Source organism: Exophiala aquamarina (assembly GCF_000709125.1).
Source record: "Exophiala aquamarina CBS 119918 chromosome Unknown aczIA-supercont1.7, whole genome shotgun sequence".
NCBI classification, from domain to species: Eukaryota; Fungi; Ascomycota; class Eurotiomycetes; order Chaetothyriales; family Herpotrichiellaceae; genus Exophiala; species Exophiala aquamarina.
This window is the reverse complement of record NW_013550581.1, coordinates 14,172-38,796: the sequence shown is the minus strand read 5'-3', so window position 1 is coordinate 38,796 and position 24,625 is coordinate 14,172. Positions and strand designations below refer to the sequence as shown.

Genomic DNA, 24,625 nt, shown 5'->3' with positions numbered 1-24,625 from the left:
CTCGCTCTCACTCTCGATCGCGAACATCCAAGCGTGAGGCAGTGCATTTTTCGAGGCCTTTGCGAGCTCATCTACAATCCTCTTCCCTCTTCTGCGTATCACAACACCCGAGAAGACAGATGGTCCTGGAGATGCTAAGACATCCCAGCCCTGCCATTAGCCTTAGAGATGCAGCTGGAGGACTGTGAGATGCATGTGCCTGAGATTGTGATTGTTGTCGCGCTGACCTCCTACGACCTCTAGGGCTCGATGACCTGTGCGTCCGTTTCATCATCAATCTTCCCCCGGAAGAGCTCGCATCTGTAGAAAGAATTTGCTTCCAGGTTGAGGAGGCACAATGGTTCTACGAAGACTTCATCCGTCCCCTCGATCCCACCTTGCCTTCCTTATCCCTCCGTAACTTTAGCTTAAGGATCTTCCAACATTGTCCACTGTTCTCACAATGGTCTGCCCAACATCATACAACTGCTTTCGCAGAATTTCTAGCCTACAAGTCCCGAGTGCCGGTTCGCGGCGCCATCATGCTGAACGAGAACATGGATGAAGTTGTCCTCGTCAAAGGCTGGAAGAAGAGCGCCAATTGGAGTTTTCCCAGGGGAAAGATCAACAAGGACGAGAACGACCTTGATTGTGCGGTGCGAGAAGTTTACGAAGAGACAGGCTTTGATATCCGCGCTGCCGGCTTAGTGAAAGATGAGAAGGACATGAAATATATTGAGGTGACCATGCGCGAGCAGCACATGAGGCTATACGTCTTCCGTGGCGTCCCCAAGGACACGTACTTTGAACCAAAAACCCGAAAGGAAATCAGCAAGATTGAGTGGTACAAGCTCACCGACCTGCCCACCCTCAAGAAGAGTCGGCAACATGAGGGGAGTGGAACGGATCAGCCAGCTGTAAATGCCAACAAGTTCTACATGGTGGCACCCTTCTTGAACCCTCTCAAGAAATGGATTGCTCAACAGCGAAAGAAGGAGAATCGATACAGCTCACATCTATCGGCCCCGCCCATGGTGTTAGAGGAGGTCACCACCGAGGACGATCAGGACACCAACGGCGCTGGGGCAAGACTGACAGAGAGTGGTACTCCTGTCATCAGTGATCTGCCTGAAGTTTCTGCCCCTGTCGCTCTAGATCCATCATCGCACCTGAGGAAATTCCTCAGCATTGGCCAGCCATCAACTGCTCTACTGGAGACTGCACCACAACCTAGTCACATGCAGAAAGTCGATACTGAAAAGTCAAATGCTCTTTTGGCACTGCTCCGCGGTTCGACAGTGGCCTCGATGCATGGAGAACCTAAACCTCCATTTGAACAAGTCCTCTCCCAGCCAGAGGTGCAAAGGTCTCCGCATGCGTCCCATACCCGCCATACTCTTGTAGACCAAGAAAAACCGCCACCAGTATTTCAGACCTCACAAACAAGCGACCGCTATCCAGCGGTGCAAGATGCAGGTATACGCGACCAGGGCTACGCTCAAGCTCCCCAAGCTCCGGCCCCGTATCAACAGACTGGAGATCCCCAATTTGCTCGGCCGTCCTTGAATCAAGCACGAACTACAATGGTACCTCCTGCTAGTGCCTTGCCAAAATTGACGAATCATACAAAGGCATTACTGGATGTCTTCAAGGGCGCCACCAAACCAGCAGAACCGCCTTTATCCAATACATCGCACTCACTTTCACAAGGCCTGCTTGGCTCCCCGGCCTCCATCATGCCTCGAACTGAATATGGACAACAGAGTGGTGGACCGACGCAACGGAGCTCACAGTTTTCAACTGGAGGGGACCAGAGGCACAACCGCCCCACAACTCCAGCTCCGCTTGCAAATTTCCACTTATCACCGATCGAAAAGTCCCAAAGTCAGGCAAGCCCGGCTACCGTGGTCCACAGACCCGACAATGTTCAACGAGCATCCTTGCTCAATTTGTTCAGTCAGCCATCCCAAACATCGGCCGCTGGGGCTGCTGCATTGCAGGCACTTGCTCGAGAACAAGGTATGCCAGCCGAACTGGCAGCAACTGGGGCGTCTGGCGTACAACGGAGCCCGCAACCTACGCAAAACGACCCTCTCCTAATCTTGCTTAGGCAAGGAAACCAAGAGCAAAAACCCAAAGCTTCGAATCGGCCAATGCCTCGAGAAGGGGAGACATCGGCGACCATCAGCGGGCCTCTTAATCAGCCGGAATTCGAAGCTGTGTCTCGTACGACGAAGCACGTTAGTAATGACTTGGGACGGAGTCCATTGACCTCAAATCGTACTTTGTTTGATCCAAAGCAGCCTACTCCGATCAAGATCTTGACAAAGCCAGAAGAGCAGCGGCAGGGCTTGCCTCGCTCGCCACGAGGGCCAAAACCAACGACCAAGAGGACAACTTTGGAAAGGTCGACACCAAAAGCACCCGTGAAGGCTTTCCAGCCGCAAATTCTTCGACGCCCACAGACAATCGAGACTTCAGATCCGGCAGATGAAACCAATCAGCCAACCAATCAGCCAAGCACTGATATGAGACCTGTCGCTTTGGTGCAGAATACGAACCAAGAGATGCCAGGCATTCTCACACCGTCTCAAGACACCCCTCGTTCCGACGCCCATAAGCAGACATTACTGTCTTTGTTCGGCAGAGCGGAAAGCACACCCAAGGCGCCGATAGGACGGGGGCGTTTTGGAACAGTATCGCCATTATCGTCAAGTCAAGTCCTTAGCCCGAATACAGAGGTACCGTTGTCTGGAATTGAAGCCATCTCTACGAGGACATCCCGAGTGGGAAGTTTGACATCAACGAGCAGTGGACCCGCTGTTGGACGACCAGCGAATGAAAAACGACAAACGGCGGCAGAAAACAAAGCATTCCTTTTAGGATATCTAGGCCGAATTGCCAATCAAGAAACTTGAAGGCTGAAAGCCCGGGAGGAGGCGGATCATCTAAGTCAAATGAGAGATGTCCGTTTGGGGCTTTGGCATGAGGAGACGGAAAGTACAGGTGTGCCCCGAGGTATTTTGGTCGGTGAGAGCCAAAGAACAAGGCGGTGGTGGAAGCACTTCACTCCTCAGAGCCGCTGGGGCGAATCGCTTCGTATTCGGCTTTGTTGCTTGAGTGGGGCCGGTTTTCCTGGGATAAAGAAGCCATAACTTTGTGCATGATTGTAGTACTATATGCGAGCTCCTGAGAAGATGGTGGAATAGGATGGGTCAGGCAGACTAACTACCAGGAGATTGAGCAACTTGACATGATTTTGAAATGACTAAAGGCGGTTAAAGATGCGAAATGAAGGCGGAAATAATCAGATTGGACTGATGCAGTGGTGCTTCAGACTGCCAGGCCAGGCAGACAGGCTTACACTACCACTACCTCCGGAGTAGAGTACGAGTAGATCTACCAAGGCGCTCGGGCAAGGCAAGATGTTACAAGCAACGGCCAAGCTACAAATTTGTGTGCTCAGATGAGGTTTTCATGGCGACATGATGGTTAGTTCCCATGTATCGTGGGTCTAGGCTTCGGGCTAGCACCTGATATGAGCACGAGGATACCACTGCTTAATGAACAGCCGATCATTATTATGTGACATGATGGAGCGTTGTGCATCCACGCCAGCGCCATGGAGCCACGTTGATGGAAGGATCAAGGAGCAGCGGCTGAAGAGGAGTTCCATTGCATCGGCGGGGCCCAGCTTAGGACAGTAGGCCTGACGCGGTCTTTCGCTTCCATAGCTCATGGCCCATGGGATCAGGTCTGGCAATCCAGGTTGTGCATGCGGATTATCCTGGGATCGGATGCCAATGTCATATGTATCGATACGAAGACTAATTACTTGATTGAAGATTTGCGAGCTCTTTAACCCACTTTCCCTCCTCTGACGATGGCATTTGCACGCATCCTGCCGTGTCCTTTGAATGTCGCGAGGTCCTAGTCTTGCCTCAGGTTAGATTGTTTCTTGAGGTTTGCTTCGCAAACAGAGGCCTGAATTGGCCAGCGGATGGGGGCGATGGAGGTTGCGCCGCCTCGGACCAGGAACTCCACGAGTGTAAGAACCCAGCACTCGAGTTTAGTTGAGATTCAATGTGCCCTTGATGTGAAGAGGTGGCGGCCGAGGCTCTTGGAACCGCCAGGTCTCATTCCACGGACCACCACCCAAGGCCTAACAACTACCGCCCACTGCTGCCCACGGCCACCCACGGAACCCCCTACAACCCCTATTGTGCCACCACTAGCTCTAGGCTTGGAGTTACCACAAGGTGTCTTGAACATGCTGATTGCTGACCCGTGGCAGTATCCGTACCCATACCTCAGAAAGACCCCCTCCAACTCTCACTTCAACACCCACCAGCCGGGTGGGCGTCCAGGGCTCCATACCGCGACGGGGCGCTCGCCCTCGACCCCTCCTTCGGCTGTCATTCCCACCATTGCCGTCATCAGTCCCAGTGCCCATGTTACCACCAATACGAACGCTACCACCTCTGGCACCACCACCCAAAACATCAAAGTCATCAATACCAATAACGGTGGTGGTACTGACGACGACGACGACGATGCTTCTCAAAACAGCCGTAAGTGCAATCCGTCCCCTCCGCATCCCACATTATTGCGAACACCCATTGCAACTCCGTGCTCAAAGCATCACTCAGCGGTCACGCTTTGCTTACTGACGCTGATTCTGCTTTCCCATTGGCCGCAAGGCCCGTATCTTGGTTACGCCTACCCTCCGCCACCTGGTCGCCTTCGTCACTGCTTCTTCTGCCACTAACTGCCCACGTGCTGACTGTACCACGGCCATGAGATTCAGGCTTTCCAACTTCAAATACGGCCATTTCTCACACGCTCAATCAAAATCATGACCCATTGCAAAGGACCCGTCTGAAATCACCCCAAGCTGCCAGTATGAGTCCTCCGCTAGGCTCTAACGAGCTGCAGCTGGTGGACTCCCAGCAAGGCGCTTTGGACCCCATATCCAGGGTATGTTCGCATTCGCTTTACCCACTTGTCAAAACAAGTCGCGATCTCGCCCGCTCACTCCCAATCACCCTAGCAAATCTTAGAGCGCACTCAGTCGCAGAGCAGGCTGCCGCCATCTTCCCAAGGCGGTGTGTCCTCAAAGTCGACAAATGCGGAATCCGGGCCATCCGAGGACGTCTCGGGGAGGAATTGCTCCGACCCGGGACTTCTTCGAAGGGTCGACAGCAGTGCTAGTAGCAAGCTGAGCAAGGATACCAAAAAGTGAGTTTGCACAACCTGATTCCAAAAATCTCTCACTCGCCCAGCAACGGCCAGACATTCCCCTTTGTGCGCCCCCATATGCATATCCGTTGACTGAACCACCGTTGTTCCTTTTATCCCCTTGGCCTGATCTTCCAGGCCAAGGTACATGGCCAAGTCCTCGAGGCTGATATGTATCTCACATCAGGAAGGGTGTCTCCTTCTTGAGCCGCATCATGGGCTCCAAGAAGAGAGACTCCTTCGAGCTCCATGACAATGAATCGGAGTTCTCATCCGAAAACCGGTCCGGAGGCGTCGAGGCTGAAGTCTTTTCTCAGCCAGTCGGCTTCATACCGAAATTCCCTGCTCCCCCGCGTTATATCAAGGTCAAAGCCCAATACAGGAAGCAGAAAGACTTCGACCGCTTGTTCCTCGCTCAGATCGCCCTAGACCTACGACGGTCCAAGAGCCGGAAAGCATCGATCGACTCCAAGATCCACAGCATCACTGATGTGCCCTCCGCCACTCCAATCCCGCCACCAAGCTCGGCCAACAATGCGATATGGGCCATGGAATTCTCAAAAGATGGAAGGTATCTGGCCGCTGCTGGGCAGGACAAGAAGCTGAGAGTCTGGGAGGTTCTGGCAACTACGGAAGACCGTGACGTTGAAGAGAGGTTGTTTGAAACTAACAATGCGGGTGAGAGTGTAAAGCTCAACGCGCCTGTGTTCAAGACGAAGCTCTTCAGGGAGTATGATGGTCATACCGCGAGTATACTGGACCTCAGTTGGAGTAAGAACAACTTCCTCTTGTCTTCTTCCATGGACAAGACCGTCAGACTACACCACGTTTCCCGTGCTGAATGTCTCTGTGCGTTCAAACACGTCGATTTTGTGACATCGATACAGTTTCATCCGCGCGATGATCGGTTCTTCTTGGCCGGGTCGCTCGACTCCAAACTGAGGCTTTGGAGTATACCGGACAAGACCGTCGCATACTGGGCACAAGTTCCCGATATGGTAACCGCTGTTGCATTTACACCAGATGGCAAGACAGCGATCGCTGGTTGCTTAGGTGGTCTGTGCATCTTGTATGACACCGAGGGTCTGAAAGCCCACTCACAAATTCATGTGCGATCAGCCCGAGGGAGGAATGCGAAGGGTAGCAAAATCACAGGCATCGATACCATCGCATTGCCGCGCGAGAACGCCCAACCGGATGTCAAAATCCTGATCACCAGTAACGACTCTCGTATACGCATGTATAATCTGAAGGATAGGACCTTGGAGGTCAAGTTTCGCGGAAATGAGAACTCCTGCAGCCAGATACACGCTTCCTTCAGCGATGATGGAAAGTATGTGATTTGCGGCAGCGAGGATCGAAAAGTGTACATATGGCCAACCTCAGTGCACGAGCGGCCTGAGAATGACAAGCGGCCGATGGAAGTATTCGAGGCCCATTCAGCTATTGCGACAACGGCGATACTTGCCCCTGAGAAGACAAGGCGACTATTAGCACAATCTGGTGACCCTTTGTACGACTTGTGCAATCCACCGCCAGTGACCTTGGTCAGCCGCGCTGATTCCGTTATTTCTTCCCCAGCGCCAACAAACAATAGCAACCACTCAGAGGACAAGCAAGCCGATATAAGAATCCGCACTTCGGAATCTCCCAAACGTGCTCCAGAAACACCTGCATACCTAGCCAGGCATGCGCATCCAGGGGGGCAGCTTATTGTAACTGCTGATTACACGGGGCAGATTAAAATCTTTCGGCAGGATTGCGCCTTTCAAAAGCGAAGGCATGAATCTTGGGATGCCAGTTCCACCTTTTCCAAAAAGATGTTGGCAAGAACCGGATCTGTTGCCACAAGGAACTCTGCCACCTCTTCATCGCATCGGAACTCATTTGTGATGGGATCGAAGAACCAGTCCACCGATCGCATTTTGAATTGGCGGAATTCTGTGCAAGGCACGGGGAGCACCGCCACAACGGCATCTGGGAGTATGTTAGAGATCCGTGGAAGTCTGAACAATGAACGGTCTCGGAGTGCTTCACCGAGGAAATTGCTCTCCAAACGCTTATCCATACGCCGAAATTCACCACCACACAGAGATAGCTTGCTCTCTCCGACGTCGCCTGAATATCACTCGCCGCTTCAACAGGCCCAAATTGGTCCTTCAATCTCGATCCAGTCACCACTTGGAGAATCCCCGGGAAGTTTCCATTCGGTATCACAAACCAAATCTCCTGAAAATGCTCACCCGCCAACTGTATCCCTGCCATCACCATTGCACCAGCCAACCTCCGCAGATCTTCCTCACGACGACCCTCTTTTACTGCTGGGCAACCATTCATTGATGGCATGGGACTTCAATAACACCATCGTACCTATGGTCAACCGGCCCCTCCGAACGCCGGGCCTTTTGGGCCCTGGGGCCAATCCCCTCTCGCGAGCTGCCAGCTACGTCTCCCAATTATCGAGTGAAATGACGGGCTCGGAACGAGATCCTAATTCGGCGAATGCTAGCGTTCACGGTGGTGCCGGAGACGATGAAGCAAATGTAGCAGCAAAGAGACAGAAATCATCAACGAGAGGACGTCGGAGAAGCAGCGCCGGCAGCGACAGCGATCTGAAATGCCCAAACTGTGGCAGCCGGACGTTTAAAGCTGCCATAGTGGACAAGCGGCAGGTCCTTCGTTGTAAGAGATGCAGCTCTGAGGTATGAACATCCGACGGCAGAATGGCGTCCCGCCCAACGACCACTACTTCTTCAAAGTGTACTATATATCACACAATATTGTTTAAGCGATCAACTTACCCCACAAAGAGCCGCAAAGCACAGTATGGATCACCATGACTATCTCCAAAAATCAGCCTTACGCGGACCTTGTGCACACAGCATAGAACATGCTTAGACATAAATCGATCGAACGGACACAGCTTACGAAACGGAACGGAGTATCTATCCCAGCGTTGTTTTGCTTTTCATTTGTCTTGTTTGGAAAATACCCTAGCATCGGTTTCGTGCTGTAACTAGTTGGCGAGTTTGCCCGACGGAATGAAGTTGGATGTAGTGTCTCGCCGGAGCCCTGGATGGCTGACTGTGGTCTACCTCTAGGTAACTACTTAGTTACCTGGGTGCTTACTTCTTTAGTCCTGATATCCTGACTTAAGGCAGTCAATGAATGGAATGTAGAAATTTCCGAATGAAAGGAAAAAAGCAGAGGCAATGGAGCTGGGCAGGCAGCCACCGCGTAAATCCCATTTCACGAGCCTGGGTCGTGGTTCTGATCCAGAGTTGGGGGTTTGCCCGGTGTAATCATCGTATTATATGATGTCTTATTACAGACATAAATGCCTCGGCCTTTTCTTGCCCCTTTGTGCTACTAGCCAGTGGCTATCGATGTGGGAGGTACTGCATACTAGCTACAATTGACAAACATGTGGTTTATTCTCCCCGGTCGTTCGCGGGTTTTCGACATAATATGCCTCACACGCATGCCCACAGCTACTACTTACTACTTACTACTTACCAGCCTACTGCTAGATAGTTTCTTTACGAGTAATTACTTATTCCCTCCAGGTCGCCTTCAGGCTGAGCTAAGCCAAGTCAGGCAAGGTTCTCGGGGACCGTCCCTGCTGGCGGACTCAATCTTAGACAGGTCCTCGTACGTACATGTAATTAATTGCTGTAGTACAAATGCTTGACTGGGTGCTGGAATCCTCGCTTGGAAATTGGTGCCCGGGGACAATGCAGTGTCCGGGTTCTGGAATGGTCTGTCTCGTCCTGGGTTTTCCGACAGATCCAACGATTTCATGATATGCCCTGAGCTCACCCATCAAAAAGCTTTGCTCGCTGCGTTTCTCTCAGCCCAGAAAGGGGCCTTGCATGGGTCGGAAGGCAGCTCACATCTCTACATGAACCCCACAGGATATAGCTGGTTCACCGAGGAATCAGGAGGAAGTTTGTTTTTCTAATTTAAAAAAGCGAGAACTTTGAGAGACGCGCGAGTGTAGTAGAGGATGTGATATTTTTGGGGTTGTTATTTGACATGACTTCTGACAGGACGTCAAACCGTCCGCTGCTGCCCTGATGCTTTAGGATGCCGCCATGCGACACTGGCATTAGGGCAATGATGAAGTATGGAATCCACTCCCGAGGATAGTATGTATTGGTGGATATTCCGTTCCATCCTCTGATGTTCCTTCAAGAACCCGTCTATGCCATTTGATAATCTTGTGGCTTTAGGATTTCCTTTCCTCAATCCCGAAGGAAACGAATCCCTGCAATAGAGGGATTCCGACTATTGATTTACAGGTTCTTGTCGATGGCGTTCTTGAGAGCGCGGGGATCGGCACCGACGACCTCGCCGACCTTCTCACCGCCCTTGAAGAGCATGAAGGTAGGCATGGCTCTCACATTGAGTTCCTGGGCAAGGTCTGGAACCTTGTCGACGTCGACCTTGTAGAACTCGACCCTCTCCTTGTATGCTTCAGACTCGCTGAACTTGGCGACCTCGGGGGCGATGACTTTGCAGGGGCCGCACCAGGTGGCGAAGCAGTCAAGGACGATGAGTCTCTCGGACGCGAGGGAGGTGTTGAAGGAGGATTTGCTGTATAATTCATTAACACCGTATTTCTTGGCAGCAGGGGCAGCAGCGGCAGCTTGTTCCTTGCGAAGCTTGGCTTGATGGTAGGCTACGTACTCTGCCAGATTGTGGACAACCATTTTGTTGGATGTGTGTGTGAAGTTGGTAGATCGGGTGGTTGAAAAAAGACGCGTTGATCGAAGTGGGGTTGGTATTATCGAGGTGTTGTTGTGGTAGTTGTTAAGCAGGCGCTGAAGTTTGATGGAGTGGAAAGAGACTGGGGCAGCCACGACGAAGGTATTTATCTTGATTTCGTGCAAGGAAGGTGAGGGAATAGAATAGTCTAGTCAGCAGCGGTAATAGAAATAGAAGATTGGAGATGGGACGAGGCGCGGAGAGAGTGATGTATTATGTGAAGAGATAATAACAAGGGGGACTATGACACGGCTTAGAAATGCTGGGATGGGCGAGGGGGAATGATGGAATTGATTTGAATTAAGGGAACGCAAGAAATGGGTGCCGAGGGGCAGTAGTCACAGGCTGGGCTCGCAGTTTGGCTGGTGGAAGAGGGCAGAAGGGCAGTTGCCCGGAGCGAATCGAGATGACGCCATCAAAGGGACTCTTGCGGGATTTGGAATCAGGAAGCAAGAGGCGCCACCCTGAGGCACGAATGCAGGGCAAAATGCCCGGAGCCGGAAGAATAATAATGCGAGATTTGATTAGTCGTGCTGTCGTGGTCTAGCCTTAACCCACTTGATCGAATTGGCACTGGCGGGACGAGATGAGTGCCAAGTGACAAAGCGCCTGTGACATCCTGCTGCTGCGTACTCCGTACTTTAACTCTATGCCTCGCATAATTCGGCTTTGGAACAATTCTAAGCAGTGACAGTACTGAACAGTGTCACTGCTAGTCCACAACAATTTTAACCCAACAATAAGCCATAGCTTCCCTTGCTGTCCTTTGTAGTACATGTTTTGCCCAGCTCCATCCCTAGATGCCAAATCAGCCAGGACAGGCACCCTCACCTTCATCTCCTCAGCTCAATTGTATTTGCATATCCCCATCTAACCGGTGCCGTGCTATCTCCCTCCTTGTAGATTCTTGTTTACCTGTACACCCTTTGCCAACAAGTCCGTCCAAGTGGCCAACATATCAAAAAGCAGCTTCTGCTGAAAAAGAGTGTCATTGCTGGGTATCTTGTGCATCATGGGTATCATTTTAGGTGCGACCGAATCCATTAGTGGCCGTACATCACACTGCGAGTGACAAAGGAAACAGTAATCAAACTCATCCGCAAGCTTGTGTACCATATGCCCTCATATTTGTTTCGTGGATTCTGCTGCTCCTCCCCGCCCTGGGAGAGGGATTTCGGGCAGACTTGGGCTTCGAGGTGCAGTATCTAACTGCACAGATGATCGTCGTATATCTAACAACCGGGCCGACCCTGCGCTCGCATGTCGGCCGTGTTTCTTGTATTCAACACTTCGTGCTCTTAGGATGGGCGACTCCTGGATTTCAGGACGTTCCCCTTCCGGATACATTCGCACTTCATCATCATCTTCGTCGTCCGTGCTAACTTTTCTCGACATTCTCGGTGTCTCGCTTCCCACTTGCTTTAGCAATCCTTCGGTAGACTTGGCACGGTTTGGCTGATGCACAACTGTGGCTTGTCGTCCGACACCCTCATGCCATGCTTCGTCTCCAGGGGAGCTCATCGGAACAGGGGGAACATCCGGTACCGGGCTATGTTGCCGCTCCCGTTCCAGATCAATGATGGTACTACTGGCTTTACGACCCGACGAGATCATGGAATCTCTTCGACCACTAGGTCCAGGCGTCAGCCGATTGAGATACTCATCGTCTGCCAGGTCATCCTCGTCCATTTCAAACGCGCCAGGTATCGATTGTGGGGGGAGAGACGATTGGCTCTGACGAACGTTTTGGCTCATATTGCCAGACAATCGCTTCACTGGTTTTCCAGATAGCCACGAGCCCTCGGAATCCACAGATGCTAGCGACTGCGATAGTACCATTCCAGATAGTGCTCCACTACTGACATCAATGTCCATAGCCTGCCCTAGACGACTGTCTGGAGCATTACGGTCCAAGGCCGGATTGCTTGAGCTTGTGGCTATGCTTCGACCATCGAATGTGCCAGACAAGGATTGCCTCGGTTGTTGCCCGGAGGAGGGTTCAGCTCCCACATGAGGAGCGACCGTAGCTTCAGGAGATTGGACGCGCGAATCTGGAGGCGAGATGGGCAGTTCCGGAAGATCTTCCCGAAATTTCGACATGGTTCTCTGCGGTATACTAGAAGGGTCGGATCGTCGAAACGTTCGAGGTACAACTACCGGCGGAGGCTGCTGCTTTCGGACAAATGATTCCCGTGATGTATTGGAGAACTCTGATGGTGTGCTCCTCCCACGATCAACACCACTCCCTTTGCGCTGTCCCCCACGTTTAAAGAAATTCGTCCAAGAACTCATCTTCAGGCTACTTTGATCGGACGGCCGGCGCTCAGATTCCTTCGTTTGCAAGATTTCCGGGGTCATTTCTCGTGCGAGTGCGGAGGTTTGAGAGAAACTTGGACGTTCAGCCGGCCGCTGCACCGGCGATGTTGGTGGTGAGAATGTCATGGCGCGAGAAGGCTGATGCCTGCCCGGAGCATCGACTGGGGATACAGTCCTCAAAGGTGACCTGACGGGAACAGGCGGGCCTTCCTCGTCATCATGATCAAAAGGATCCCGGCTCAGATCAACGTCTTTCTCATCATCGAAAGGATTTCTAATTGCGTGAACGGTGCGGTGAGTTGGACGTTGAGGATCGGCAAACGGACCAGCTCCTTGCCGCCCTTGTTGACTTGGAGTCCTTTGCTGAACAGCAGCTGAGGAAGACTCTGCATGACCATCTAAAGAATGGTGACCATGTCGACGAGCGTCGGCATTTAATGAGGAAGCGGACAGTCCCTGGTTTGGCCGACCGCGAAGTTCCTCGTCTCGCTGTTTGTCTGCCTTCCGTTGAAGTTTGCGCTGAAGGCGATCTCTCTCAGCCGCTCTCTTTCTCTCATGTCGTCTTTGGTCCCGCTCCATGAGCTCTCTCAAGCCACCTGCGTCCAGTTCATCAGCCAGTTCATCAATTCTTTTCCTTGACGAGGCGGGTTCTTCTTCAATTGCTTGCTGTACAGACGGTTTGATCCGTAATGGTTGTTTTCCAAGAGATGGTCGAGCATTGCCAACATAAGTCAAGGTTGGGCGTGGGCTGAGAGCAGCGAAGATACCAATTTTAAAGGAAGCTTGATTTGCATTGGCGTCTGCCTCCTGGATAGTTTCGGGCAATGGAAGTGAAACCTCCGACGCTGGTCTCTGTAGTCGGCGATTGAGCTTTCCAGGCACTTGTCTTGTGTCCCGACGCAATGGGCCCGAGCCAGAGTAAGTTGTTGGTCGCTTCAAGCCAGGGGTAGGATCAGGCGAGCTCATGGCTCTGACCTCTCTCTCTCGAGCATAGTCCTCTGCTTTCCTTTTGCTAGATTTTCTTCTTTGATTGGTGGCATCATAACATCGCGGTTTCGCAAGTAGTGTTGGAGCGGGCTGAGGAAGTGCAGTAAACTCCTCAGGACCAAGACTAGAGTGCGACATAGGATTCTGAGAGTATAGATCTGAGGCCCTCCTCATCGCCCGCGAGTCATTTGCAGCACCTGAGGCTGGGATGGTGACTGAACGAGGGACGCTGCCTTGTTGACTCGAGTTCCGCTGCTTGGATAGGCGGCGTGGTTTTCCATCGTGTTCGGGTTTGCTGTGAGTGCGCGACATGGTAGCCAAGTCTCGAGGTGCACCTGGAGTAAGGTGAACAGGCACGGTGATGTGTTCCTCTTCCAACAAGTTCTGGTGCCCTTGGTCTTGGCCGTCGACAGTACGGCTTTTCTTGCGCGCGCCGAATGACCAAAATCCCATGCTGAGCCCACCGGCTGCAAATTTGCCGCTGAGTGAAAGAATGGCACAGTCAAGGAACTGGGGTGAGTCGTGGTGGAGGTTGATGAGGCTGAATGAGAGACATCAATGACGAGTCAACGGATTGGGAGGCGCAGTCGGGCGAATGTCAGGCTGTTTGGGCTCGTCCCCACTGCAATAGACGTTGGGGAGGAGTGTATTGGAACAGAATGGGAGTCATGCGGGAGCGGAGTGGATTGCGCAGTTGCGGTGGTGGAGGTGTTCTCGAATTCAGCGCTCTTGGTGGTGAAGACCAGGGTAATGAGGAATGACGAAAGATAGCGGATGGAGGGCTTGGAAGGCCGAGAGTATTTGTGGCGAGCACGGGAAAGGTGCACAAGGACGGTGATGGATTGCTGAATTATCTTCTGGAAATGGAAACGAGAGTGAAGAAAGATAGAAAAGTGGCGAGAGTTGAAGGTTGAAGGTTAAAGGGTGTCGATGAACGAGGGTGCGGCGTGAGAGTCACCAAGTGAGGAGTGTGTGATGGCACTGGCAACGGGTGGGTGTCTGCAGAGGTTTGTTTGATAGTCGGAGTATGGCTGTGGTGTGCGCTGTGTGGCTGCAAGTGACGGAATGGAATATCTCGCACCGGTGATGTCGAAGGGCCCAGGCGAGCAGGCTTGGACTTGGGGCTTGTCGGTTACGAGGTTAGGTACGGAGTGCCTACCGTAGGTGGTTCAAGCTAGTGGACTTAGTCGACCCTAGCGAACTGGGGTGGGCACCCGGCACTGGCATGGGCTTGAAGATGGTTCCGAACCGGGTTTAGTTAACCAAGCTACGATTTAGTAACTCGGTAGACAGCTTTGCTGCCAGTGGATGACAGTGACAGGTGTTGGTGAAGAAAGTAATGTTCGGTCTGGAGCCCGGGGGGCATCTCCAAGGGTTTCTAGAGCCAAAGCCTCCAAAGCCTCCAAGGACCCCAAAGGCCCCAAAGCCATGTACTTACGAGTACTGTACGGAGTACTACTGAACTGGACTGCTCGTAATTGACAGAACGCCACGCACACAAGTACACACGCACGCGCACACGCACACGCCCAAGCCGACGCACCCGGCAGCTCCGGGCAAGGCAGGGCCCTCCACTTCTGCTTCTGGCTTCCACTTCCACTTTCACAAAGGGCAATGACCAGCAGCACCCTGTATGGTCTCCAGAGCGATCAGGCTCCGACAGTGCATCGTAGTTCACAACATGCCCGCCAATCTTGTTATCACCAATACATCTCGACCCACGCATTGGTTGATGTCCTCTCTGTCAGGATATTAGTCCAATCATGGCGGCCTCTCCAGCCAGCCAGTCGAAGTGCTTAGCTACTCCTTCTGTGGTTGACTTCTTGGACCACTTTCGCAACATATCCCGGAGCAGCTCTCGTATGATACCTATGATCATCACCATGATATTCCTTAACCACTAGCCAGCACGGTGTGTTCCTCATAATTACCCAAATGACGGACTTCCTACGAAGTCCCTAGAGAGGTATGGAGGTAGTGATAAGGAACCGATGCTTAGTCCCTCCCCTCCTCGGTGGACAACAGGCATCTGACTGTGCATGCAAGGAACACGAGTCCTAGATGCTGTACCGAGTACAAGAGATAAATGTGCCAGTGTCACCGCTGCGAACCACGTTGCACGTTGACACGGCATTGAATTTAATTACCTGGTATCACTCTGGCCATCCTTTACGTGGACAATATTGGCTTGGGGATGGCAAACGGCGCATGTTGAAGAGCTTCCACTCGGAATGCCGAACCAAGGAACACTTTTCTGTCCTGGAATGTCTCAAATGTGCATGCATGTCGTAGAATCGCATCTTTCCAAGAGAAGCAATGATGGACAGAGATGCAAGTCTAACCTGGCATCCGAGCTTGTTTTGTTTTGAAGATGACGTTTACCGTTCCCAGTTCACCAGGTCAACAGAGACTCAGCGAGTCAACACCTGAGAACTCTTCCAAGTATCGGCAATGCATATCTGTACTAACCACTGGCACCTCACTGTTGGACGGACTTTGGCTGCAGTGTCATGTACCCGAGCCAAAGACATGACCACACCTCATTGAATATCCCGAGCATCCCCTGCTCCTCGTAAGGTGCGTCCGGAGAACAGGCCAAGAGACCTGTGGACTGCCAGTAGCGAAGACTAGGGCGTCCGGAGTACAATAAACGTGTAGAAGCCTGGTTCCTGCATCGATCGCTTCCTTTTGAGAGCACCTTGTTTCACCCCGGCTCGAAACATCCGTTCAGCATCCCACTGAAACTTGAGCCATTCGATTACGCTGGCGAATGGTCAAGACTTTGATCTTCGCGGACATCTCTGCTACCCTCTCTGGTCGCGTCTGTCGGCACGAGACACCGAACATTGCGGGTGCGAGTGAAGAATCTGTTCGATTGAGTGCATTGGGTTGTTCCTGCCCTAACGCAGTCCGATCTCTCCTCCACCTGCCTGTTGTGATTTTGCCCGAAACCCAAACGCTGCTTCTTTTCCAAACCTTGAATTGTTTGTATGGCACGAGGCAGTCGGTGTCGGTACTTCCAAACAGATCCTACCGAACATGCTCCGTACTCCGTATCCTATCTAGATCAATACGAGGCCCACGCTACAAGCAGCGGACTCAATAAATAATTAGCTTGCGGGTGTGGCGCATCCTCGGAGAGTTTGGTTCCGTCAGCGGCGGCCTCCTTCGCCAGATCGATAATCTCCAGATTGGCGAGTCAGAATGTCACTTCCAACGTCTCATTTCAAGTCAATCACAATCGCACAGAGGACAAATAGCCACCCAGCTGAGAGCCCATGGCAGCACCCAGGCGGGAATCATCTATTTGCTGATCAAGTCGTCTGACAATCTCGTTTCAAAGCTTCTTCGGCAAAACGCCCGACTGAAGGCTCTAAACTTGCTTCCAACAGTAAGCTGGACTAAATGCTCATCTCAGATACACCCCGTCTAATCTGAAAAATTGTTTTCATACGAGTCAGGCACCTAAACGGTATCAAAGTCGCGCCTTTCCGCCAAAAGCCTGGTCGACCAATTTTACCGCTGCTGGAGAACATCTGTAGGAATGTTGATACTAGACGTCGTAGACGTTCAAGTCAGCAAGACTCTGGGTCCCGGGAACTTCGCAGCCCTTTGGACGAAAATGGATCAACTTACTCCTGCGCCGCCTGCACCGTAATTATGCACGGTAAGGATCCCATCGATCTTTTCAAGCTCGATCCTTGTGCCGCCTTTCCTGACAGGTCTCAGGCCAACCCCGTGGCGGATGATGTCCAGGTGGTCGACTCCCTTGCCCCCCTGTCAATTCTGGACAGAGATCCACACATCGCTTCATGATTCTGATTGCAAGACTCGGATCAGGCTGGGATTCCCAGCTGCCCTTTTGGTAGCAGCCTCCAAGAATCGTGCCTCCTCCGGCAGCTCGAGTCATGATGTAGCACGCTTCTTCTGAGCTGTCATCCGTTCCAGAGACTGGGAACATTGCTGGAGCGACGTTTCTGGCAACCACAATCTGCCCTCTCGCGGGGACGACGGTCTTGTCCTCAACGCCAGCAAGCTTAGAGGCATAAAGCCCTGTGCAATCCACAATGAGGTCGACAGCCGCCCCGGAATGATGGACACCACCTTTCGCTGCATCCGTTATGTGTCCAAAGACTTGTCGCTTGAACACTACGCCGTCCTTAAGGCATTGAGAGACAAGCCAGGGAAGATAGATCGCGGCGTTGATACAGACCGAGGTAAACTCAATACCGCTATCAGTCCCAGTTTTCAGCTGAGACTTCGGTATTTCACGAAACTAAATCGGCCAACCTCTGAGCTACATCGAGATATATCGAGATATTTCGGCGCCTGATGCCGGAACTCACGTCTTTGAAGATGGTTTTGAACCCAAGGTTAGGCGAGAGAAGCTCCTGGAACCACTGTCCTGTCACTGATGAGGCATCCTTCTTGCGATCGAAGAGCTCTGTCGTTTGAAAGTGAAGACCTGCTTCAGGACGGGTCTCAGCCAGGTCTGCGAAGGTAGCCCACGTGTCTCTGCCCCATTCTTGGGCTGGCGTCTTGTTGGCCGAAACTCTGGGCGCTTGTGAGTTCATCTCCTCAAGCTAAACTGAACACTGACTCATCGACTCACGGCAAGCAGTTCGCACCCGCCCACGGTGACGCATACTCGATGTCGTAATTACCAGGCATGTGCTTTGCTGCAACGGTGATTTTGTACCGGGGACTTTTGGACAGCAGGAGCGCTGTTGTGAAACCAGAAATACCCGCTCTGAGAGTGTTAGTCTGGAGCCCTGAGAACCTTGGAGGTTTGTAATAGAGACGGAGAAACAACATGATCTCAACCTATGACAATGACCTTCTTCTCACCCATTTTCCAAGCCTTTAGAGTTTCGTCATTGCCGGCGATCATTGCCGGCGATTCGCAGGCTGGAGAGATGTTCCCTGAAGGGTGAAGAGACCGGATGAAGAGTGTCTGTTATTCAGGCTGTTGCTATTTAGACCGCTATTCACGTCGGGCCAGACTTTGAAGCGATCACAATAGAAGGCTTTCCGGTGAATAGTGAGGCTATTGATGGCAGTTCATGTATGCTGAAGGCCTAGAAAAAGGTTTATGCTCAGGGCCTACGGAATTTCATGGTGAGGACCTAAACAGACAGGATAGTATATATACATCTGTTCAAATAATTCAATTCTGTGTTCATCTGGACTCAAACCTCTGAATATTCTATCATACATCAGAACATCATAGGGCGTTTGACGTTGGATACGCTCTCATCAGTTGACATCGACACGCACTTTCCGCTGTTAAGCGACGTTGCAGCCAATTGCAGGCTTCTCAATTTCCAAGCCTGGACCACCCCTTTGCCACACACACACACACACACACACACACAGACACACACAGAGACTCAGGCAAGCCTGGGCAGAAACCGACTTAACCAAGGACTGAGTACTCCGTTCTGTGGTACCTCCGGTACCTACGTGGGTAAGCCACAGCGCCCCTCGACCCCTAACAGCCACAAACTGCGCTTCCCCTCACCCCTTATCTCAACGCCCTCTCCCTTTCCATTCCAGGCACTGCCAGGCACTCACGGGGGCTGATGGTCCATAGTCTCATGGGCACTACGAAGTCAAGAGTCCGAGTCTATGTCCGCTAGGGCTTTCTGGGCAACAACTGACCACTCAGCTCCTGACTGCCATCCACCAAACTCCACAATTGCCCTGCTGCAAGTGCCAGTGTCAGTGCCAGTGCCAGTCTGTCCGTGACTACGTTCGTTGCTACTGCTGCTGCTTGTTGTCATCCTTTATTGAGAGGCCCCTTGGTGCCCTGCAAGACAACAGGAGCAGGCGGCCATCAAGTTCTTCATTCCTGCGGCTCAACTGTCTTTTCCAGCCTCAGGGCGTCTCATTCTACCCGCTTCTACTTGCAAATGACCTTGTCAATGGATCATTCGCGATCATGGCTAACCATGCATTCGACCTACAGCTTCCCAGCATGGTTCGAAAGCCCAAGGCTGTGTGGCCTGGCCTTGAGCGAAGGGGCATGTATCAAAAGCAGATAGCTGGTGATGGTACGTCGATGCACTCTCCCTCTCCCTCATCCTCTCCCTCTGCTGTGTGTTATTCAACATTCCTCAGGCAACTGTCTCTTCGCATCTCTTTCCGATCAACTCTACGGCACCCCAATCCGACACCCTGAGATCCGTACCAAAATCGTCGACCACATGCGAGAACTCCGACCACTATTCGTCGACTATGTCCACAAGAATGATGTTCAACAGCGACGTACCACACGATCTGCAGCGGCAGCTTCTCGTCAAGAACCCGGAGACACGTTCGAAGAATACTTGACACTGATGTCTCGCGGCGGAACTTACGGCGGAGAACCTGAACTAGTCGCCTTCTGTCAGGTGTACGACCAGGACGTGACTGTTCACCTGCCACGCATCCAAGACTTTGATCGAGACTCCCTCTTCTACACGAACGAACACCGAGGCTCCCTCCCTACTTCTGCACCTCCTTTGCACATCTGCTACGGAGGAGACGAGGTCACACGTGCACACTACGACTCTGCCCGAAGCACAGATGGGTCCATCCCAAGGGGCCGAAACAGTCCTACCGTTACGCCTGTTGCTGTCTCTCGCAAACCCAAGGCAGCCTCACCTTTGCCCAGCCCTGCCCAGACCTTTAGTGATCGAGAAATCCGAAACAGCCGATCTGAACTCACAACGCTACTCATGCAAGATATGGTTCATCAGAAGAACAAGAGGGAGGGTGACAGCGGTGCAGACCGACCTGGGGACAAGTTCCGCGCCAGAAGCCCTTCCGTCACTTCCTCACAACGAAGCTCAAGCTCCAAGAGGTCGCTAGATGATGATGGTGAGCCTATTCGGTCCAGCAAACGCACCGACAGACGTAAAAGCACGCGTAGACGTGCAGACCTGGCTCTTTTCATTAGAGACACTGATAATGATCTCTCACCTCGACTGTCCACCGACTCCCCTAATCCCGACACACCCCCTAGCACTCAAGGCACAGACCCATGCTCAGATACCCCTTCAACCGACTATGACCATAGCATCACTTCGGCCACAAAACCTGTCCTGGAAATCGTACTCAATGGCTTGGACCAAGCAACTCACAAGGCCAAGCCATCACACAACCCACAACCTCGGCCACCAAACAACCTGGTCACCACTGGACCAACTCCCCCACACTCAAATCCAAGGTTGATGTCGGTCACCGAAAGGCCCAAGTCAAGCTTGCAAGCATAGATTTAGAAGGAGTACAGGTTGGAGATGCATCTATCTGTCTTGATGAGGTATTCTGCATAGCGTGGGATTGCATATGATACCCCAGCATAGCATAGCGGTCGGTGGCCTGGTGGCGGGGAGAGTCGGTCAAAGGGTCCCTAACTCAAATATTCCCCGTGGATTGATTCTACACAGTATGATTTATGATAAACGGCCTTAGTTTAGAACTTTAGCTTAGAAAGCTCATCTCAAGAGCGACACACTGGCAAATGAAAGAACAGCTAGTTGGAAATCTGGCCACTGGCCCAACGCTGATTCCATAGTGATGGTCTCGGCCGAGTTCACGCAGGCGTGATCGCTTGCAGTCACGGATCGCGGACGGAGCGGACGAATCTCTGAAGCTGCTTACCAAATAGCTGGTGCCTTGATACAGACTGCAGAGAAATTTGAGAGGACTGTCAGGATCAGCACTGATTATTGGGCACGCCACTGGGACAAAGTTGCATAAATTCCACGGTAATCCCAAAAGGGTAAACGAGAGGAAGTCTGATCCACGGCTCCTCTATCCGGATTCAACCTTGTCCTGAAAGAGACTGCACGTCTGCAATATATTGAACTCACCTGATCATGTCGTTTTCCATTTCGAGAGAGACGATAGCCGCAGAGGTGTCCATTACTTCTTGGTTCTCCTTTTCCCTGATCGGAGTCTTAGTGTAGATGGAACCAAGATGCCTCAAAACACCAGCGACGGTATGTTCCAGGTGCTCTCATTCAGGGACTCCCAGTCTTCCGGCGGGCGTGTGCAGAAATACAAGCCTCGGAGGACCCACCGCAAGTCTGAGAAGGGATGTCTAGCATGTAAACGGCGGCGCGTCAAGGTGAGTGCGATAAGGTAGCCCAACCCAGCCAAGGCATTATCATATATCCCTTGGTTTCGCTCGCCTCGCTGGCTGGCTCGCTGAAATGCGGAAAGTGTGATGAACAGATACATGCATGTGAAAACTGCGTCAGGCGGGGCGAACGGTGCGTCTACACAGCCAGAGCCGCCACTTTTGCGCCTCACATGAGCCAGGAAATCAAGACAGTAGTCAGCACAGATTGGCTCCCAAACCTGGATTCCACCCTATTCAATTATTTTGTCGGAGTGGTCGTGGAGACCATGGTACCGTTGTCAAGCTGGGCGACTGCCTTTCAAAAGGTCATCCGTATTGCTTTACATGTAAGGGCTTTCTCGTTCCATTTGTCATGACATCTATGTCTAGACTCTCTTGGATGGTGCCGCTAAATATGCCACCCCCAGGAGTCACATGCTATGCACTGTACACTCGCAGTAGCAGCCTGCCACTACCGGTATCACCGGAAATCACCTCGACAGCGATGCGCCAGTGAGATTTACCACTCAATGCAGGCGTGTTCAGGACTCAGGCAATACCTCGACACGGCAGCAACACCACAGGCAGATAATATTGACGCTGCGATCACCACTTCAATGTTTTTGGGATCTCTATCATTTGCGGACGCCACGGAGGACTATCAAGTGGCCCTGGATAATCGACCTGTGCCTTTCTTCTGGCTCAGCAATCAGCGTGGCCTCGGATCCCTCCTCTCCATCTTTCAGTCCCAGAGCGTGAGCATGCAGAGCATGTGGCTCAGCATGTTTGACGAAGTGGCTGAAGACGTTCTGCGATTGAACGACAACAGGCCTGGTATAGACGGCATCCCAGCCGAACTCGCGCAGATGTTCGGCGTGAAGAAAACTTCCACCTGCGACCAGCACCACTATTTGGGCGTTCTTCGTAGATTGTGTCGCCTCCTACGCGTCGATCCTGGAAATAATATGGCTCTGCTCCAATACATGCAATTCGTCGAAGGGTTGTCTTCACGCTTTGTGAGCCTTCTCAATACGTTGGACATTAGAGCCCTCCTGCTGTTGTCGTACTGGCTGGCCCTACTGTGCGCTAAGAAATGTTGGTGGTCACAACAGCGAGCAAGAAACGACTGCTGGGCAATCTGTAAGTACCTTGAGAACCACGGGGACGAAGGACTATGGAACTATATGGATTTCCCGGCCGCTGCTTGTGATTATCCGTATATTGGTGTTGCTCCAGCTGGGTGGGCCCTAATTAACAGACTCAGACGGGACAGTCGTCAGCTAGGGCTATTGTTATGAAGCTCAGCCGAGTAACGGCGACAACGAAAGGTATGTACCTTGTACACGACCGCGATCCGCTGTGGTGGAGATCCTTACAAGTTCCAACATAAGTTGGGCCTCCTTATGGCACGGGAATCCCACAGTGAAGGAAAGACCGATCGAGCGGCATGTTCTTTTCTCCATCCCCATCCCCATCCCCATCCCCATCCATGACCAAGTACCAAGTACGCACGTCAATATACTAACTGGTCGTAAGCTGGACTCCACTTTTCCCAAAATGGTAAACGAGAAATTTCGCGGCATCAGGTTGGTCCGTACTCTACCCGTCGTTGCGCCTTTGCGTCAAGTCAATCAGTCCATGGGCACATGTGCTGCCTCATGCTTGCGGCAATGCTCATGGACACCATACGGAGTTCATGTTGTTAACGACACTTGCCCGTTCTTCCCTTACTAATCAATGGTCTATGTCGACCCAAGGCTATCTGGGTCTGCTGGTAGTTTGCTGGTAGTCATGGAGCTATAAAGCTGTTGGATCGTCCCCATCAAAAGTTGAAAAGGAAATCGAAACACGAATATCACAACAGCAACCATAACCAAACCGATTTCGCCGAAAGCCACAATGTCGACTTATATTGTCACGGGAGCCACAGGCCACCAGGGCGGCGCAGTGGTCAAATACCTGTTAGCTGCTGGGGTAAAGGTTCACGCCGTGGTTCGAGACCAGACATCCCCAAAAGCAAAAGCTCTTCAGGACAAAGGTGTTGTTCTCTTCCGGGGCACCCACGAAGAGCCAGAAACAGTGTTCCGCGCCGCGGCCGCAGGTTGCACTGGTGTCTTCCTCAATCCAACTGTGTTTGAGCCTGGCAAGGCCAAGGAACAGGCTGAAAGGATCATAAATGCTTGCAAGGCGGGCGCGGGTGAGACTCTCACAACCATCGTCTTATCGTCCACCTCGCGCGTGGACGAGATGAGTACAAATCTTGCTTTGCCATCATCCGTGCACCCATGGTTGGGGCAATACTATACGGCAAAGGCGGAGGTCGAGACTGCGGTTCGGGAGAGCCAAATTCCAAACTTCACGATCCTCCGCCCACCAGTGTTGGCTTATGATTTTTTGATGCCAAATTCAGCTTTGTCTCACGGATATCCAGCACTTCCCCGCCTAGGAACGTACGTGACCTCCTTGGACGACAGCAAGACTATGCCGTATCTCGATGAGGCAGATGTAGGCAAGTTTGCAGTAGCAGCGCTGCTAGACCCCGCCAAATTTAGCGGCCACGCATTCGATATGGCAAGCGATAACCTTACGGCACGGGAAGTGACCGATATCTTGACCCGGGTTAGTGGCATCGACATTAAATTTCATAAGCGCACGTCTGCCGAGCTGGAGGAGACAGCGAATACAGAATTTTTCCAAGTGTTCGAGAAGTTGACGAATAAGTCCCCGAGGCATGTTAATGTTGAGGCGTTGGAGGCGAAGTATGGCATCAAGTTGACCAGGTTCGAGGACTACTTGCAGGCAAACAAGGACAAGTTGATGGACTCGCTTCCGCCCCGGTCGCTTCCTGCAGTTGCTGCTTTGGACGGACACTGAACGGTTCACTCAAAAGATGCTGTGGATAAATGGCTGGAAGTCACTGGGAACAAGATGGGAATCCACATCCGATCCCATACTTTAGGCTAGATCTATGCAGAGATATGGGGGGCGATTGCACGATATCCATCTATGTTCGCCCGTGCGCCCTGCAAAGGACTTTGAGTGTGATGCTGGAGAGGGAGGGTTGATGGTGGGAAGTGAAATTGCTTTGGTCAAGTCGAATGTCAACCAACGATGGATAACTTTCAGAGCTACATTCAAATATGCTATTTCTCGCAATCGGCACCAACCAATCTCACTTGACTGAGTGGTTTGGCTTGCTGTCCACTTGATGTTGGTCTCTCTACAGGATCA

The 24,625-nt window shown here is 52.0% G+C and overlaps 8 protein-coding genes across 8 annotated transcripts; 5 read left to right on the top strand and 3 right to left on the bottom strand.

Moving 5' to 3' along the window:
* Positions 1–521: 521 nt before the first annotated feature.
* Positions 522–2,897, top strand: A1O9_08092 (uncharacterized protein; the record flags this gene model as incomplete). Its single annotated transcript, XM_013402478.1, has 1 exon — positions 522–2,897. One exon carries the CDS (start codon positions 522–524, stop codon positions 2,895–2,897), a length of 2,376 nt encoding a protein of 791 aa, XP_013257932.1.
* Positions 2,898–5,432: 2,535 nt separating this feature from the next.
* On the top strand, positions 5,433–7,925 carry A1O9_08091 (uncharacterized protein; the record flags this gene model as incomplete). The annotated part of the gene is made up of 1 exon (XM_013402477.1): positions 5,433–7,925. One exon carries the CDS (start codon positions 5,433–5,435, stop codon positions 7,923–7,925), a length of 2,493 nt encoding a protein of 830 aa, XP_013257931.1.
* Positions 7,926–9,512: 1,587 nt separating this feature from the next.
* On the bottom strand, positions 9,513–9,929 carry A1O9_08090 (uncharacterized protein; the record flags this gene model as incomplete). The annotated part of the gene is made up of 1 exon (XM_013402476.1): positions 9,513–9,929. The coding sequence occupies one exon, from the start codon at positions 9,927–9,929 to the stop codon at positions 9,513–9,515; it is 417 nt and encodes a 138-aa protein (XP_013257930.1).
* Positions 9,930–11,106: 1,177 nt separating this feature from the next.
* A1O9_08089 (uncharacterized protein) lies at positions 11,107–13,740 on the bottom strand (the record flags this gene model as incomplete). The annotated part of the gene is made up of 1 exon (XM_013402475.1): positions 11,107–13,740. The coding sequence occupies one exon, from the start codon at positions 13,738–13,740 to the stop codon at positions 11,107–11,109; it is 2,634 nt and encodes an 877-aa protein (XP_013257929.1).
* A 3,100-nt stretch (positions 13,741–16,840) lies between these two features.
* On the bottom strand, positions 16,841–17,861 carry A1O9_08088 (D-amino-acid oxidase; the record flags this gene model as incomplete). The annotated part of the gene is made up of 4 exons (XM_013402474.1): positions 16,841–16,897; positions 16,924–17,064; positions 17,090–17,563; positions 17,634–17,861. 4 exons carry the CDS (start codon positions 17,859–17,861, stop codon positions 16,841–16,843), a joined length of 900 nt encoding a protein of 299 aa, XP_013257928.1.
* A 1,367-nt stretch (positions 17,862–19,228) lies between these two features.
* Positions 19,229–20,543, top strand: A1O9_08087 (uncharacterized protein; the record flags this gene model as incomplete). Its single annotated transcript, XM_013402473.1, has 2 exons — positions 19,229–19,340; positions 19,408–20,543. 2 exons carry the CDS (start codon positions 19,229–19,231, stop codon positions 20,541–20,543), a joined length of 1,248 nt encoding a protein of 415 aa, XP_013257927.1.
* A 1,381-nt stretch (positions 20,544–21,924) lies between these two features.
* Positions 21,925–22,692, top strand: A1O9_08086 (uncharacterized protein; the record flags this gene model as incomplete). Its single annotated transcript, XM_013402472.1, has 1 exon — positions 21,925–22,692. The coding sequence occupies one exon, from the start codon at positions 21,925–21,927 to the stop codon at positions 22,690–22,692; it is 768 nt and encodes a 255-aa protein (XP_013257926.1).
* A 601-nt stretch (positions 22,693–23,293) lies between these two features.
* Positions 23,294–24,268, top strand: A1O9_08085 (uncharacterized protein; the record flags this gene model as incomplete). The annotated part of the gene is made up of 1 exon (XM_013402471.1): positions 23,294–24,268. The coding sequence occupies one exon, from the start codon at positions 23,294–23,296 to the stop codon at positions 24,266–24,268; it is 975 nt and encodes a 324-aa protein (XP_013257925.1).
* Positions 24,269–24,625: the final 357 nt, after the last annotated feature.